This window comes from Lissotriton vulgaris, chromosome 1_1 (genome assembly GCF_964263255.1).
Source record: "Lissotriton vulgaris chromosome 1_1, aLisVul1.2, whole genome shotgun sequence".
NCBI classification, from domain to species: domain Eukaryota; kingdom Metazoa; phylum Chordata; class Amphibia; order Caudata; family Salamandridae; genus Lissotriton; species Lissotriton vulgaris.
Window position 1 is genome coordinate 1,513,200,460 of NC_141685.1, and position 15,202 is coordinate 1,513,215,661.

Sequence of the window (15,202 nt, forward strand, 5' to 3'; positions counted from 1 at the left end):
TTATTGTCAGTTGGGGCAGGGCAGGTGTTGTAACTAATTTTGCAACAATGAAAGCACTTAGCAAGTGCAAAAGATCACTAATCAGGAAGCACTAAGGAAGCAGGTGCCAGCTAAAAAAATATTCTGTGACACATTAATCAGCCCCAAATTAATTCAGGTCACTTGAGGCAGGGAAGGTGTGCTTTAGTGGCCATAATAATGTACACTGACTGGACAACCAGAGGGTGCTGTGATGAAACAGAGGGTGGCATGGGTGGGCCAGAGGGTGGCATGAGTAGTCAGAGAGTGGCAGTGGTGACAGAGAGTGGCAGTGATGAAGAAGAGTGTCCCAAACAGGCTGGACACGTAGAAACAACAAGTTCGCGAAACTTGCGACCCGACAGGTAAGTTCGCAATTTGCGACATTGTACAAAACCCTCGCGAACTGGCAGAAACCCGCGCAAACACAAAAAAAATCCGCAAATTCGCGAGAATTCGCGGATTTTGCGGATTGCGAGTTCGCAAATCCGCAAAATTCGCGAACGCGAGATTCGCAAAATTCGCCCATGCTTAACTGGGGTGCCTGGTGGGCTTTTTATAGGCAACATAGCTGGTCCTGATAGCGCTGGGGAGGAAAAGGTGGACTATTCCATAGGACTGTAAACCATTTCCTTCTATTACCTCTCTTCCAGTGAATGAACACTGGCTGTTCCATGACGACTGCAGCATTGAACGTTTCTGCGACTCTCCAGATGGGGTGATGCTGTGTGGAAGCCATGATGGAAGGGAAGTCTACGCCGTAACCCATGACCTCACACCCAATGATGGCTGGATCATGCAATTCAAGGTAGAGTTTTGAATAGGCGATATGCATGCAAAATTAGCACATTAGGGTGTGATGTTTTTCTGCTTTCTTGCGAGTTAAAATATTATCAGAGAGACACTGCCCACTTCTAATGGGGGGCTGAGTAAGCCCAAAATATCAACAGCTGTGCAGCGTCTTTGGACGTTTTAGAAAAAGATACCTTTCATCTTTATTCAACATTGTTTTGAAGGTCTTCCTGCACTTCAAGCCATTCATTGCCTAGGATGCAATGCTAATTTTGTTATGCTGTTTATGCTGATGGATTCTCAGTTGTGGGAATCACCTCCACACTATGCGTATTTTATCAACCACCTGCTTAACAGATTAGAAAATGAAGTATACACTTGTGACATCATCAGCAAACCCATGCACACAATAAGGGAGCCCTCAAAAACACAAATGAACTAATTTCACTGTTATTGATGTACGGAAATGCTTCATAAACTGGCCTCGATGAAGAACGATCTTGTTTGCCTTTCCTATGTAGCAGACGTGGGTTTCTGGACCACAATCTGTATGAAATATTATTACTATGAATATTATGAGACTGTGTGTAAGTAACCTTAAAGGGCAACCTAATTTTAAATAACTTATCTTGTTCCTACATGAGTAGGAAAGTGTTGAAGTTTAGTAGAATCATGGGTCGAAGTAATGTACCAGGATTTCTTTACGTTAATAGACATGGCTGGTATGGATTTTCTTCACTTCCTATGAGTATAATTGTTGTGTTTATGCTATCATGACCCACTTGTGGTGATACTGTAATGTCATAATATTAATGTTTGCACTTTAGATTGCTGCTGGCTGTAAAACTTCAGAAAAGAATGTTCAGAACCAGGTCCACGTGCAGTATTCCACTGACTTTGGCGTGAGCTGGAGCTATCTGGTGCCTCAGTGTGTCCCCGCCGACCCCAAATGTTCTGGGACCGTCTCACAGCCATCAGTTTTCTTCCCAACAAAGGGATGGAAGCGAGTTATTTACCCTCTGCCCGAAAATCTTGTTGGCAAGTAAGTATGAGAAGCAGCGACGTAACAAAACTTGAGGGGGCCCCCTGCAAAGTTCATGGAGGGTGCCGCCCTTGCTCTGGACCCAGTCGGGAGCTTTCAGGCCAAGAGCCCGCCACCCATGCACAATGCCAGAAACGGCCCCTGGAGCTTTCCCCGTACCGCAGGAGCTATTGTTACGCCACTGATGCGTAGCAGTTAAAGGAGGAAGAAAGCTTCCGGGCACACCACTGGGCACTCAGAGTCAACTTGCACTTGTGCAGGGCACTATGAAATGCCTAGTGACAGCCTGTACAAAGTGCTGGATGCAGGCCTGATATAGGTGAATGGAAAGCACTTCAGAAGCATTCATTCTTAGTGGGACCCAAGTTACAACTCAGGTGCAAAATGCTTCTTGCCCCCGAATCGAGATTCCAGTGGGGCATATTTATGAGAGCTTTGCGTCATGCTTGGTCCACGCAACATGGTACATGCATGACACAAACCTCAAAGTCATTTTTAAAACCATGCAAAGCCACTTCCAGCACAAAAACAATCCTGCCTTCACCACATGCACCCTTCCGCCATGGAGCAAGGGTGCCTCCATTGGCGCTAGGTTGCCAAAATGGCACCACCGCAGGGGGAAAGGACAGGAATGCGCCATATTGGATAAATATTGCTCATTCCTGCCCATTCCCTGTGATGTAGGGCAGCACAGCAAGGTGAATGCACCACTGTCACAAATATGCCCTCATATGAGGGTCATATTATTACCTTCACAGGTTTTCTCACCAATTTACCTGGTAAATTGCAATCATGTATGCACATAGGCCCACATGCATCAAAGCAAAAAAACGGTCGCAAACGGGCAGATTCTCAGAATCTGCCCCTTTGCGACCAGTATTTTTTCATTTGGGATGCATCATCCCAAATGCAAAAATCACAATTTAAGGAATCTCTAAATTGCGATAACTTAAATTGCGATTGCATTTAGGGAATCCCAAATTGAGATTCCTTAAATGCAATGCATTAAAGTAAAAAAATTAGCGATTTCGCTAATAGGGGGCGCAAATTACTATGAAGTTGAACTTCATGGTAATTAGCAAAAACTTTGAAAAAATGCCCTTTTGTGCATTTTTCAAAGTTTCATGTTGTGCACAAACATGACCTTAGGGCATGTGTGTGTGTGCAACATATGTGCACAGATCAATTTCAGGGGTTTAACAGGGAGTCATTTTGACACCCTTGCACCCTTGAAATTGCATGAGCAATTTGCGAGTACCTACTGGTACTCGCAAATTGCTCATGCAATCTCCAATTCATTCCTATGGGCCTGGAGGCCCATAGGAATGAATGGGACGGCATTCCTTAATTGCGACTTGCAATTTGCAAGTCGCAATTAAGGAATGTGTACGAATTGCTATTTTTATAGCAATTCCTACCTGCATAGGCTTTTGCGATTCCTTAATTGCTATTCCTGAATAATCGCAATTAATGAATCGCAAAAGCCTACGTTGATGCATGTGCCAGATAGTGAATATTTTGTGTTTGCACACTACAAAACCGACGTTTGAAAAGGTTCAGTTAAAGCACGCCGGCTAATTGCAGTACCCCGTTGTATCACTAACTGCAGGTGCAACTAGAAAGTAGTGTTCATCCATGCCCTTATATTTAATTAAATAAAGACTCATCTCTTATGTATCCCTGCTCTCTGTGCAGCCCTGTACGGTTCCGGCTCTACCAGAAGTACTCAGACGTGCAGTGGGCGATTGATAATTTCTATTTGGGTCCTGGCTGCGCGGACAACTGCAGAGGCCACGGAGACTGCCTGAAAGGCAAGTGCATCTGTGAGCCTGGGTACTCCGGCCCGAACTGCTACCTGACCCGTTCTGTGAAGGTAATTAAATGTTCTCTCCAATTTGCTGTGTTTTTTAAGTATCTTAACATGACTAAGTGATAGAACAGTAAAAGAATGTAAAATCTAGCCTGCAGGAGAAGAAGACGTTGAGGATTCTCGCACATAGATTTTCTTAATGTTTTCAATTGGTGCATTTGTAAGCACATTGGCCTAGTAACACTGGTCGAAATCTATCATCATTATTTGAAACCTTTATTCGCAAATGCTGCTTTTTTAGAAAATTAAGCTAATACTTCGTAAAGACTGCTTTACATAAACGCCAGGATTCGTGTATGAAAACTGTTGGTGGCCTTTTTCGTTCCAAGTGTCGGTCAGTAAATATCAGGGAAAATAAGGACTGAATGATCTACCTGCGTCTGATATAGAAGTGCTGCTGAGATCTTGTATATAATCTTTGAATGAAATTGGTAACTTGCTGATGGGGAGGCAGGCTGCGCACAGGTGCAGCCCGCGCAGGTAAGAGCGGTGGGCCCGGGTGGGGCGGGATTCGACAGACGACCGAGAGGAAAAATTAAATAAATAATTAATGTTCCCTCGTCGTCTGTCGAAATCCCCCCCCCAACACGGCCTCACCGATCTTACCTGCACGGGCCGCTGATGGCTGCACATCCATAATATCCCACTGGCTTCGCCCATCGATTGCATGCAAGTCACTTATTTGACCAGCAGAACAATCACTTGTTCAGTAATGCTTTGGCTTTTCATCAGTGCATCTAATGCATGTTTTCTGTTCAGAAAATATTTGAGTATACAAAAGATAATTGGTCAGATTTCATTGCAGTTGAACGTGTGCCCAGAAACTAATCTTGCCCAGCGACGATACACCAACTATAATATTGTTGAAACCAAGCTCTACTGTAAAAATAAATGTTCCAAATAAGTGGAGAATCAAATTTCACGAAATTAATTTTGAATCATTAAGTAAAGAACAATCATTTCATTTGACACAATTCATATACAAGCAATACGTGCATTTACAACAAATGTTAATTACTCCTGCTAGTAGTAAGGTGCTAGACTCATTAATCAGTTACAACACGAAAGTAACTTCACAAATTCAAGTAAAATTCGTTTCAATTAATTGGATAGTTCTCCCCAGCTGATTAGCTCACTGTAATTACTGCAATTAATTACTGCAACAGTGCAGCCAAAACATTTTTAGTGGCTATTCTACCTGCAACTTTTTCAGAACTGTAATAAGATCGATAGTGAAAGCATAAATCATCAAATATTTGTAAAAGCATGCATGCCAGATATTTATTTACATTCTAAGTGTGTTGAACACTAAATGGTGCATAATTCATCCCTATGTCGCAAAACAGTATACGTAAAAAAAGCTACATTCGACAAGAAATACATTCCCCATTTGTTCACTTGAAATGCATTTGATAAGATGTCAAATTATCTCTTGTGCCTTGATATTTTCCATCAAATTATCTCCATAAGTACTCCCCACTGTTTGATAAGTTAACATTGCTGTAAATTAATCCGATTCGCTCAATTTCCTTAAAATGTTAATCTTTTTATGTACAACCAAATAAAGATACCGATTATCAATTCAAACTCGCCTGCGTACCTTTAATATGCAACATGCAGGACTGCCCCACACAGCGATGATATCCACTTCACTCACACCTGTAGAAAACCATGTCTGTCTTCCTTAATTGTCCTAGCAATCAACCCCTCCCCCCGAAATGTAATGCAATGAACTATATGAGTACCATCCAACACAAGCAAAATGAAACAAAAGAGAAATAAAAAAAGAAGGCTCTTACAAATAACTTCCCATACGTTTTACACTATAGTCCTTATTGTGATAGCATAAAAAAGCCACTCACCATATTTCAACTAAACCAATGATGCAACAGTCGCTTCTGTTAAGGAAAATGATACTCATATTTCACTTTTGCCTTAATCAATTTCTCTATAAAGTAAAGCAAATTATGCCGTCCTTTGCTGTGAGAAATTGGATTTTTGGTTACTGGGGTGTGAGCCCTGGTCAAGCAGTAACCACAATCTCTTTCAGGATAAGACTTAAGTCAACCCTAAATAAACCTGTGCTTAAGCCTCTGGTAGCTTGGCACAAAACAGTCAGGCTTAACTTAGAGGCAATGTGTAAAGTATTTGTGCAACACTTCAAACAGTAATAAAGTGAAAAAACAAAAACAGAAAGGATTCTATATCAGAGTAGAAAAATAGAATTTTCTTTAATAAATAAAACAAAACAAAATTGACAAAAATCCAATTAGTAGAACTGGAGTTATTCAATTTTAAAGATTTTAGTGAAAACAGGGGCACATAGTGCCAACAGTGGATATCTGATCGCACCGTACAGGGACAAAGTCACAAGTTCAGGCCTACTGTGATGGAGCGTAGGCCGGCTACAGGGACTCGGTCAGGCCCACTATATAAAGTACCTTAAGACCTGGTTTGTGGAGAGTTGTGAGGATCTGCTTCAAAGATGCGTCTCACAGCTGAAGCGATGTGTCTGTTTCAAGAAGTGGCAAGGCTGCCATGTAAGGGCCTGCATCCTTGTCGAGGATCCTGTCAACAGGGCGTGCGATGCTTAGTCCAGCGTTGAGGATGCAGCACACAGACAGGGCGATGCATCAGAACTGACGAGCTGCAAGACTGAGACGCAGAGTTCAGAGTCGTCATTGAGGCTACTGTTGACGAGGGATGTAGGAGCCTGAGCAGAGGGTGTACTGTGCAGTGGCAGTTCTGAGTATGCTGCGAGCTGTGGTGGTGATGTTAGTCTTTGCAGTGGGTTCAATCCACACAGCAGCGAAAATAAGTCTGTTCTTATCGCGGTTGCACCGTGTAGCAGAGGTGATGCGTCGGTTCTGCTGGATCCACAGAGGCACCTGAAGCCCACTTCCAAGGACTGGGGTGGCATGGGACCACTTAGCAGGGTAGACTCGCAGATGGAGAATCCAGGTGCAGTTCCAAAGTTGCTGGAAGTCTGGTATGTCTCTGAGGCTTCAGATCAGGAAGCCAGCCAACTAGCCCTTCTTGGTTCAAGAGATTCAGGTCCAGTCCTTCTCCGTCAAGCAAGAGGGCAGAATACAGCAGGTGAGCACAGCTGGGCAGCGGTTCCTTCAAAGCAGCAGTCCAGCAGAATGGGAGTCCTTTCAGCAGCACAGTAGTCCTTCTTCCTGGCAAAGTATCCAGGAAACAAAAGGTTAGAGGAAGACCAGAGCCAAAATATGCTGTCATTCACGAATCCATAGTTCTGAAAATTCACAACACCATGGGTAAATAATAAAATGAAACTATTATATAATATTTCTATTTAGTTCATATTCCATTAAATTTTACATTAAAATCATACATCTACGTTATGCTCCACATATTGTCTCAATAACTTAACACCAAATCTAGTGACTCAATATCGGTTTCCTTCCATCAATTCACAACTCAAACCAAAACATTATTCATTCAATACTGTTTTACTTCTGTGTAAATGCCATGTTTTCAAATACAAAAGTCCCATTTATCAGCATTCTATATTAATAAAACCAACAATCTTTAATCAGCAGCAACCCAAAAAATGCAGTCTAAATACATAACAAACAACCCAAAAAAACTAACTTCCTTCAACACTTCTCCCTTTTATGCTCAATTCTCTGGTTTTCAACTGAACACATATCAGTGGCATATTGTCAAACCCTCAGTTAAATACTCCCCGCCAGTTTCAAAAACCCAATCAGCACAATGCCACCCAATTGGTCTCAGTTCAAAAAACATTGTGGGTGTTGATTCCAATTATCCAATGTCTGTCAACACGAAATGATGACTATTGGAAAAACAAAATATATTGCTGTTCAAGGACAGAGCTATTACGTTCTACTAGTATCCTAAAAATCATCCCTCATCACATAGTCTGAGATACTACAAACCTAATGAGAACAGGATTATTAAAAATCAGTAATTTAAATCAACATCTAAATATAACTTGATAGAAATATATACGATGAGTTAAATAAAACCCAAGAACCACAAGGGATAGAACTCCCTACTCCTGATATTCATATAGTGTCCACTCTAATCACTCTCCTATTTTCAAGTCCATAACAGTTCATGCCAATTGGCATAAGGATAAATACAATACAAGAACCACCAGGGATCGAACTCTCTGCTCCTGATGCTCATCGAGTTAGGTAAAAGTTTCTTACTTGTATTCTTAGGTCTGCGTCATAGGTTCCCTCACTGAAATCATAAACACAGAATATTCCTATGCATTTGCGAGGATCCCGGAACACTTTTTCTTCAATTATTGAAAGTCAGTCATTAGATGGAGGTAAACACCTCTATGTCCATAGAATTTAGAGTTAACTCCATTAAAATAAACATGACAGGCCTGCTTTCAGACATTTTTGTTCTGGATCATAAAAAGACATCTAATCAATATAATGTGACCACAATGGAGCCTCTGACAAGGCGTAACCCGCGTTTAATTCTAAAAAGTCTATTAAGCACATACAGAGAAAGAAAGATGGAAGAAAAAAGGAGCCTGACAGGTCAAGAATTAAAGGACTGCAAGGAAAATACACTGCTACTTTAAGGAGCCAGCAGCTTCCCTTCCCAGATGCACTGTACTGGCAGTTTGCCTCACAACCTCAGTTCTTTTTAAATGGCAGTAATGGATTCAAATGAAAAATATGGAAAATGTATTGACAATCGAAGAGGAGGGAGTGTTGTTTAAGACATAATTGAGGATACCTACAATGCAGAACTAGGAATACAAGCATGTAGCTTTTCCTTCTACATAGAGGGATCCTCATTGATAGTCATGAACATAGAATAGAGTAGCAAGCATATCCTTAACTCACCTTTGTCAATATAAAACTATAAACGATAACAGATTTTAAATCTAGTTTTAAGCAGAAGTGTGGCAAAGAAGGACCACTCTAATTAAACAGATTTTTTAAAGTTACTTGACCTATTAAATCCAGCTTCGGGTAAAGTTTAGAGAGATTATTAAATAATCTTCTAAGTCTTTTACTGCCATTTCTGAAAAACAAGCAAAATCATCACGAGCAGACATCTCACATAAATAAATAAATGATCCAGAACAGACATCACTAACAAAGCCTGTTTTTACATATGCTGCCGTTTACCAACTCCATCTTGAGAAAGTGAAATAAACCATTAAATCACTACTGATACAATGTGTGCATCAAAACATGGTAATATTTCCTTATACATCGTTTCCTCTGTTGGACTTCTTTGTGCCTAAGATCCAGCAGGTCATCATACAGGCTACCATCTTGTCTAGTCTGGACTATGCCAGCGCTCTATATCTGGGAGTTAATAGAGCAGAGACACAACATCTCCAGAGAATACAGAATGCGCTGCACGACTGTTGTTTAGGCTTCCGTGCCATATTTCCGAATTTATTAATAGACTCCACTGGCTCCCCCTGAAAAAACGTGTTGGTTTTAAAACTATGTGTATTACTCACTGGATTTTCTATTCTCAATCCCCAGAAATCCTTGCGGATCTTCTTACACCTTACACGCCATCACGTCTCTTGCGCTCCTGTAATCAATACCTGTTAGTTATACCGCGGGTCAAGAAAGCGAGAGCAGGAGGACGTTCTTTTCGAGTTCTAGCTCCTAAACTTTGGAATTCCCACCCAATGAATATTAGAGGAATTCATGATCACATACCTTTCCATAAGGCTATAAAAACCTAACTGTTTTTGAATTAATGGATTGTGGCGTTGCCTGTGCTGGTCTTCCTTTTGCTGTCTGTGATTAGTGCTGGGACGCCCATTTGCTGGGGCAGCCACGTGCTCTACAAATTATATAACATTACATATAACATAACATGTTGGTTAATAGTTGTCAAGTGTATTGTACCCTGCATTATCTATGCCTAACATTCGTATTCATTGTTGTAGACATTCTTGAAAGAGCGGTTCGACAGTGAAGAAATGAAATCAGACCTATGGCTGTCCACAGAAGGTGGGAAGATGTGCACGGAGTGTGGGGTCCTAGCTGAAGATTCTGCTTTATATTTTGGAGGCTCCGCTGTGAGGCAGACAATTACCCAAGATCTGGATTTGAGAGGCGGAAAGTATGTCAAACTCCCTTGCCTAAAATCACTGTATTACAGATGAAGGTCTCTACTTAAATTTTAAGAAAAGCGCAACAGAGATATTTAACTTCTGTTAATGTATGTTTTGTCATACCAGTGCTAAGTGTAACAAACTCATACTGCTCTATGGGAAAGCAGAGATGGACTCTCTAACAGGCTTTTTAAAAGATTAGGTGCTGTGTAACCCTACTACATACTGTCCTGTAATAATATGATATCTACCAGGAATGTATGTTTATTCTATTCACTAATGGGTAAGAATCTCCAATATGGCCAACAGTTGTGCAAGAAGAGGAATAGTCCATGGCTTTTACTTTAAGATATCTGTCTGAAATTGGTATATTGCTTGAGGTTCACAAGCATATTAGCTAAATAATAAACAAAACACAATTATTTGTGTCAACATTCAGATCAGATTAATTTTCTGGTTTAGAAAATTGACTTTCCTATCAACAAACAGGAGAAAATAAATATTATTATTCTCTGATCGGACATATACATTCGCCCGCTTCCATCCTTTATTTCCACACCACAGACTACAAATCTAACCGCACCAGTGTGGGCACTCACTGTGTTCATTCCCTCTCTTGTGTATCATAATCAGACACAAAGTGAGCGCTCAGGGCTTTCCCTTCCTACTTTCAGACCAGGATTCAACACAAGAGTGCACTCTGTAGACCCGCCCTTTCACATGCCACTCAACCGCACCAGCAAGTTTCATGAGTTTTTCTCTCATAGCACCCATCATGCAGATAGCACTGCTGGCTTTCCCTCCTTCTTACACATTGCTCATCACCAGAATCTTTGCTGAACCTTTCCTGCCTCGATTTCATCTGTATGCCACCTAAGCTTAAATTCCCTTTCACACCCCGCTCAACTTAAGGCATTCTATAAAGCCTTGCGCCTTATTTTTGAGTGGTGTGACCCCTCTGGGGCTTCTTTGGGCAATGCAGGATTAGGGGGGCACATCAGGTATCGCTCCGGCGCAGATGACCAGCCATGGATCCAGGGATGGACCCGGACCAGTGCCAGACATACCACTGCCTTCCGGCAGCGCCAGCCCTGTTCTGATTCCCAAACGGGCTCGTTGAGGTATGAGATAGAATCATCGTGGCCAGACTATTGGCAATAGTCTTTGAAGTACAAAGACGGTAGGATTTATCAGAATCCGATGTAGACAAGACGATAGTTATGATGAGGCTGGGTTAACAAGCCCGTTTGAGGAATTGACTAAATACTTCATCTACTGATGCTACGACAATTGTTTTTGATTAATACGATTTGAAGTATGATCAGTCACTATTGAACCACGAGTGTGTTTCTTTGCTTGCATACAATTGGATTATTACTTATCCGCAAGAGATACAGACTTTACGAAAATTCCACAATTTCCAGGTCTTGGAGTTATTACGATAAGCCTTGAGAAAGCCCTGTGGGCGAAACGCGCGTCGGCTGTTTTGATGCTTCCTGTGAACTGTGGAAATTAAAAACAGACCTCAAGACAGAAGATCTGACCGGACTACTTGACTTTCTTGTTTGTTTCTTTTGAGATATTATGTATCTATAGGATACAAGGCGTTGAAAAACTGTTGGATTGCCTGGAGAAACACTTATGCGTCCTCCTTTTTAGAAATAATGATATTGGTGTGCTTCGGTATTTTGTTTTTACATGTGTGACCTGGATTCGGCTGAATCCGAGGACTAATTGACACTTTGGTGGGTAGGTGTCATATACCTTCAAAGCACCCCGGCCATAGTCGCCACGGATATTAACAGACTTCCCTCTAAAATTGGCATTACATTGAGATGTGCGGCTCGATTTAAGCGAACCCATAATCTGTATATGTATATCTTGATGGAGGTGCTACAGCCAGGAGGTTCTTCGTTGAAACCCACTGGTCCCTTTTAATGAAGCCCTCACGGACATTCTTCAAGGTACATGGTCCAAACTCAGCACAGGGGCTCCTGTGAACAGAATCATCCCCTGCCACCACCACCCTGCCCCGGGTGACCTAAACTTTCTCACTATCCACCCCACCCCAGAGAGCTTGGTATTCCAAGCCTCTTCCTCCCATGGCCATTCCCTGACGCTCCTCCAGACAGGGAATCCAAGAGGCTGGACAGTTGGGGCAAGGACATTTTTTCTTCCGCCAGCCTTGCATTACGATGGTTGACCATTGCATGCTTTTTGGGTTGTTAATCCCACTCTCTGTGGGGCATGGTAGCGCAAGTGCGTCCAAAGGTCCCAGAGGAGGCCAGGGCCATCCTCTCCCAAGCCATAACAGACAGGAGGGATGCAGCAAGGTTTGCCATTCGAGGTGAATTACACACAACCAACTTGCTGGGCAGAGCGATTCTACAACAGTGGCTGTTAGGCACCACCCTTGGTTGAGAACATCTGGATTTTCAGGGGATGTCCAGGCTTCACTCATGGACATGCTCTTTGATGGCACCTTTCTCTTCTGAGACAAGGCAGATACAATGCTGGAGCGCTTTAAGGACTCACAGGCTATAGCCAAGTCCTTGGGCCTCTCAGCTGCCTCCTGTCCCACAGTCTGCCTTTTGCGGCTATGGAAGGGGCTTTCAACCATGCCAGCCCTACCGCAGCCACTGAGCAGCGCAAGTTACCCAACCCCTGTGTGGATGAGGGTGCAATTCGTTCTGACCCCGTGGGTCAGGTAGCCAGAGTTCCAGTCAAGACACTACCCACCCGGCAGCTTCAACCTCCAAACCCTCCTAATATTGCCTTTCAAGCACCTGGGCGTCCAAATGGTAGCAGGATCCGCCATGACCTCCAACACTGGCAACACATTACTTCAAAAAGGTGGGTTCTCAAGATTATCCAGGGTTTACTCCTTTCCTTTGGAGACCATCCCTCCCTCCATGCCTCCATCCTTTGACCAGCTGATGGAGGATCATCTGTTTTTGCTCAAGGAGGAAGTCATGGCTCTTGTGTCCATGGAGCCATAAGGAGGGTTCTGCCGCCAGAAGTAGGCTGTGGTTGCTATTCCTGCTATTCTCTGGTCCAGAATAAGGACACGGGCCTTCGTCCTATCCTATTCCTCTGGGCCCTCAACTACTTTCTAAAATAGAAGAAATTCCAGATGCTCGCATTGGCTCAGGTCTTGTCTGCTCTAAACCCAGGAGACAGGATGGTAGCGCTGAACTTGCAGGACCCATATTTTCTCATCCCCATTCTGTCTGCCCACAGGCACTAACTGCGATTCATGGTGGGCCATGAACACTTACAGTTCACAGTGCTCCTTTTTAGCCTTACTAGTGCACCTCTGGTGTTCACCAAGCTTATGGCGGTGGTAGCAGCTCATCTGCGGGGACCAGGGGTGTCTGTCTTCCACTATCTCAATGGTTGGCTGTTGAAGGCAGGTTCGCCCCAGGCTGTTGTCTCCCACCTCCAGACTATGGCAGACCTCCAACATTCACTGGTGTTCAGTATCAGCGTGCCAAAGTCACATCTGGCTCCCTTTCAGATGCTCCCTTTCATCAGAGCTGTTCGGGACACAGTGCTGTTTCAGGCCTAACCTCCCGAGCAGTGAGTTCGCAATATTCAGGCTATGATACCGATGTTTCTGCCTCCATCCTGGATTTTGATGAGAATGACTCTGAGGCTGCTGGACCTCATGGCCTCCTGCATCCTCCTAGGGATACATGGCATATGCAGGCTCTGAAATGCGACCTGAAGTTCCAGTGGGCGCAGCATCAGGGGAATCTCCCCAACATAGTCCAGATCACGGAGGGAACTACACAGCCATGATTGGGTGAGAGGCAGACACTTCTTCCTTTCCCGACCAGATCTCACAGTAGTGACAGATGCATCACTTCTTGGATGGAACAGCCATCTGGAAGAGGTGGAGATCTGAGGACTCTGGTTTCCGGCAGAATCCAGATTCCACATCAACATGCTGGACCTCTGAGCAATCCAGATGGCATTAAAAGCCTTTCTACCATCCATCAAAGGAAAGCTAATTCAAGTGTTCACAGACAACACCACTGCAATGTGGTACTACAACAAACAGGACGGAGTGGGGTCATGGACTGTTTGTCAAGAGGCCCAGCATCTCTGAACATAGCTGGAACAGCAGGGCATATCCCTGGCTGTTCAACACCTGCCAGGTTCCCTAAATGCCAGGTCGGATCACGAGTGGCATCACCACCCAGAGGTGCTGCATGGTCTCTTTCGGCAGTGGGGAGAGCCTGGTTTATATCTGTATGCCTCCACAGACAACTCACAATGTCAGCAGTTTTGTACGGTGACTTTTCCAAGGTGGCTCTCACTCTGAAATACTTTTTGTCTTGAGTGGAGCTCAGGCCTCCTGTATGCCTTTTTGCCCATACCACTCCTGCCTAGAGTTTTCAAGAAAATCAGGAACAACCAGGCCCAAGTCATCCTTGTGGCTCTGGACTGGGCACTGAGTGACTGGTATCCTGAGCTTCTGCAAATTAGCATTGAATCTCCGATCAGGCTACCCCTGCAGGAGGGTCTTCTTTTGCAGCAGCAGGGGAGGGTTCTCTGCCCAAACCTGTTAACTCTATGGATTCTTGCATGAAGATTGAGCAGTGGCATTTGATAGCTTTTGACTTTCCTCCTGAAGTTTGTAATGTTATTCTGGCAGCCAAGTGTTCCTCCACTAAGACGGTATACGCCTGCCGATGGAAGACATTTTTAATATATTGTACAGAGAAGACTATCGACCGTCTTTCTGCTTTCCTATCTGATGTTTTACTTTATATTTTGACCCTTGTCCAGCAGAGCTCTCCTCTGGGCAGTCTAAAAGGGTATTTATTTGCTTTGTCTGCTTTCCTGAGGCTGCCAAACTAGCCCTCTTTATTTAAGTTACCGATTGTAAATGGAATTTTAAAAGGACATGTATATATGTTTCCACCGTCCCCATTCATTATGCCTCAATGGGACCTTAATTTGGTTCTCACCTTCATGTGTGCTCCTTTCGAACCCCTGCACAATCGCCCCCTCCAGCTGCTCACATTAAAAACTGCCTGTTTGGTGGCAATCACATCTGCCAGGAGGGTGAGCGAGCTACAGGCTCTAATGTCCAATACTCCTATTTTCGATGATATTCCATAACAAATTGGAGCCTCTTTCCTCCCAAAAGCTGTAACATCTCTCCATGTGGGACAATCTGTCACCTTGCCCACTTTCTCCACTCCTATACATCCCTCTAACGAAGATGAGCGACTCCACTGTCTGGACCGAAAAAGAGCATTGTCGTTCTACCTTGACCACACAAAAGAGTTCCGGGTGGACGACCAACTCTTCGTGTGGTACGTTGGAGTGAAAAAGGGTCGGGTGGTGCAGAAGAGAACTATCTCACAATGAG

General features: G+C 43.5%; 1 protein-coding gene across 1 annotated transcript in view; it reads left to right on the forward strand.

Annotated features, from left to right (window-relative positions):
* RELN (reelin) overlaps positions 1 to 15,202 on the forward strand; it is a 1,675,658-nt gene that overhangs the window by 1,535,016 nt on the left and 125,440 nt on the right. The window contains exons 51-54 of the mRNA XM_086967429.1: positions 672 to 826; positions 1,638 to 1,852; positions 3,548 to 3,725; positions 9,652 to 9,827. Coding sequence (XP_086823555.1) covers positions 672 to 826; positions 1,638 to 1,852; positions 3,548 to 3,725; positions 9,652 to 9,827 — 724 coding nt within the window. The remainder of the gene's footprint in view (positions 1 to 671; positions 827 to 1,637; positions 1,853 to 3,547; positions 3,726 to 9,651; positions 9,828 to 15,202) is intronic.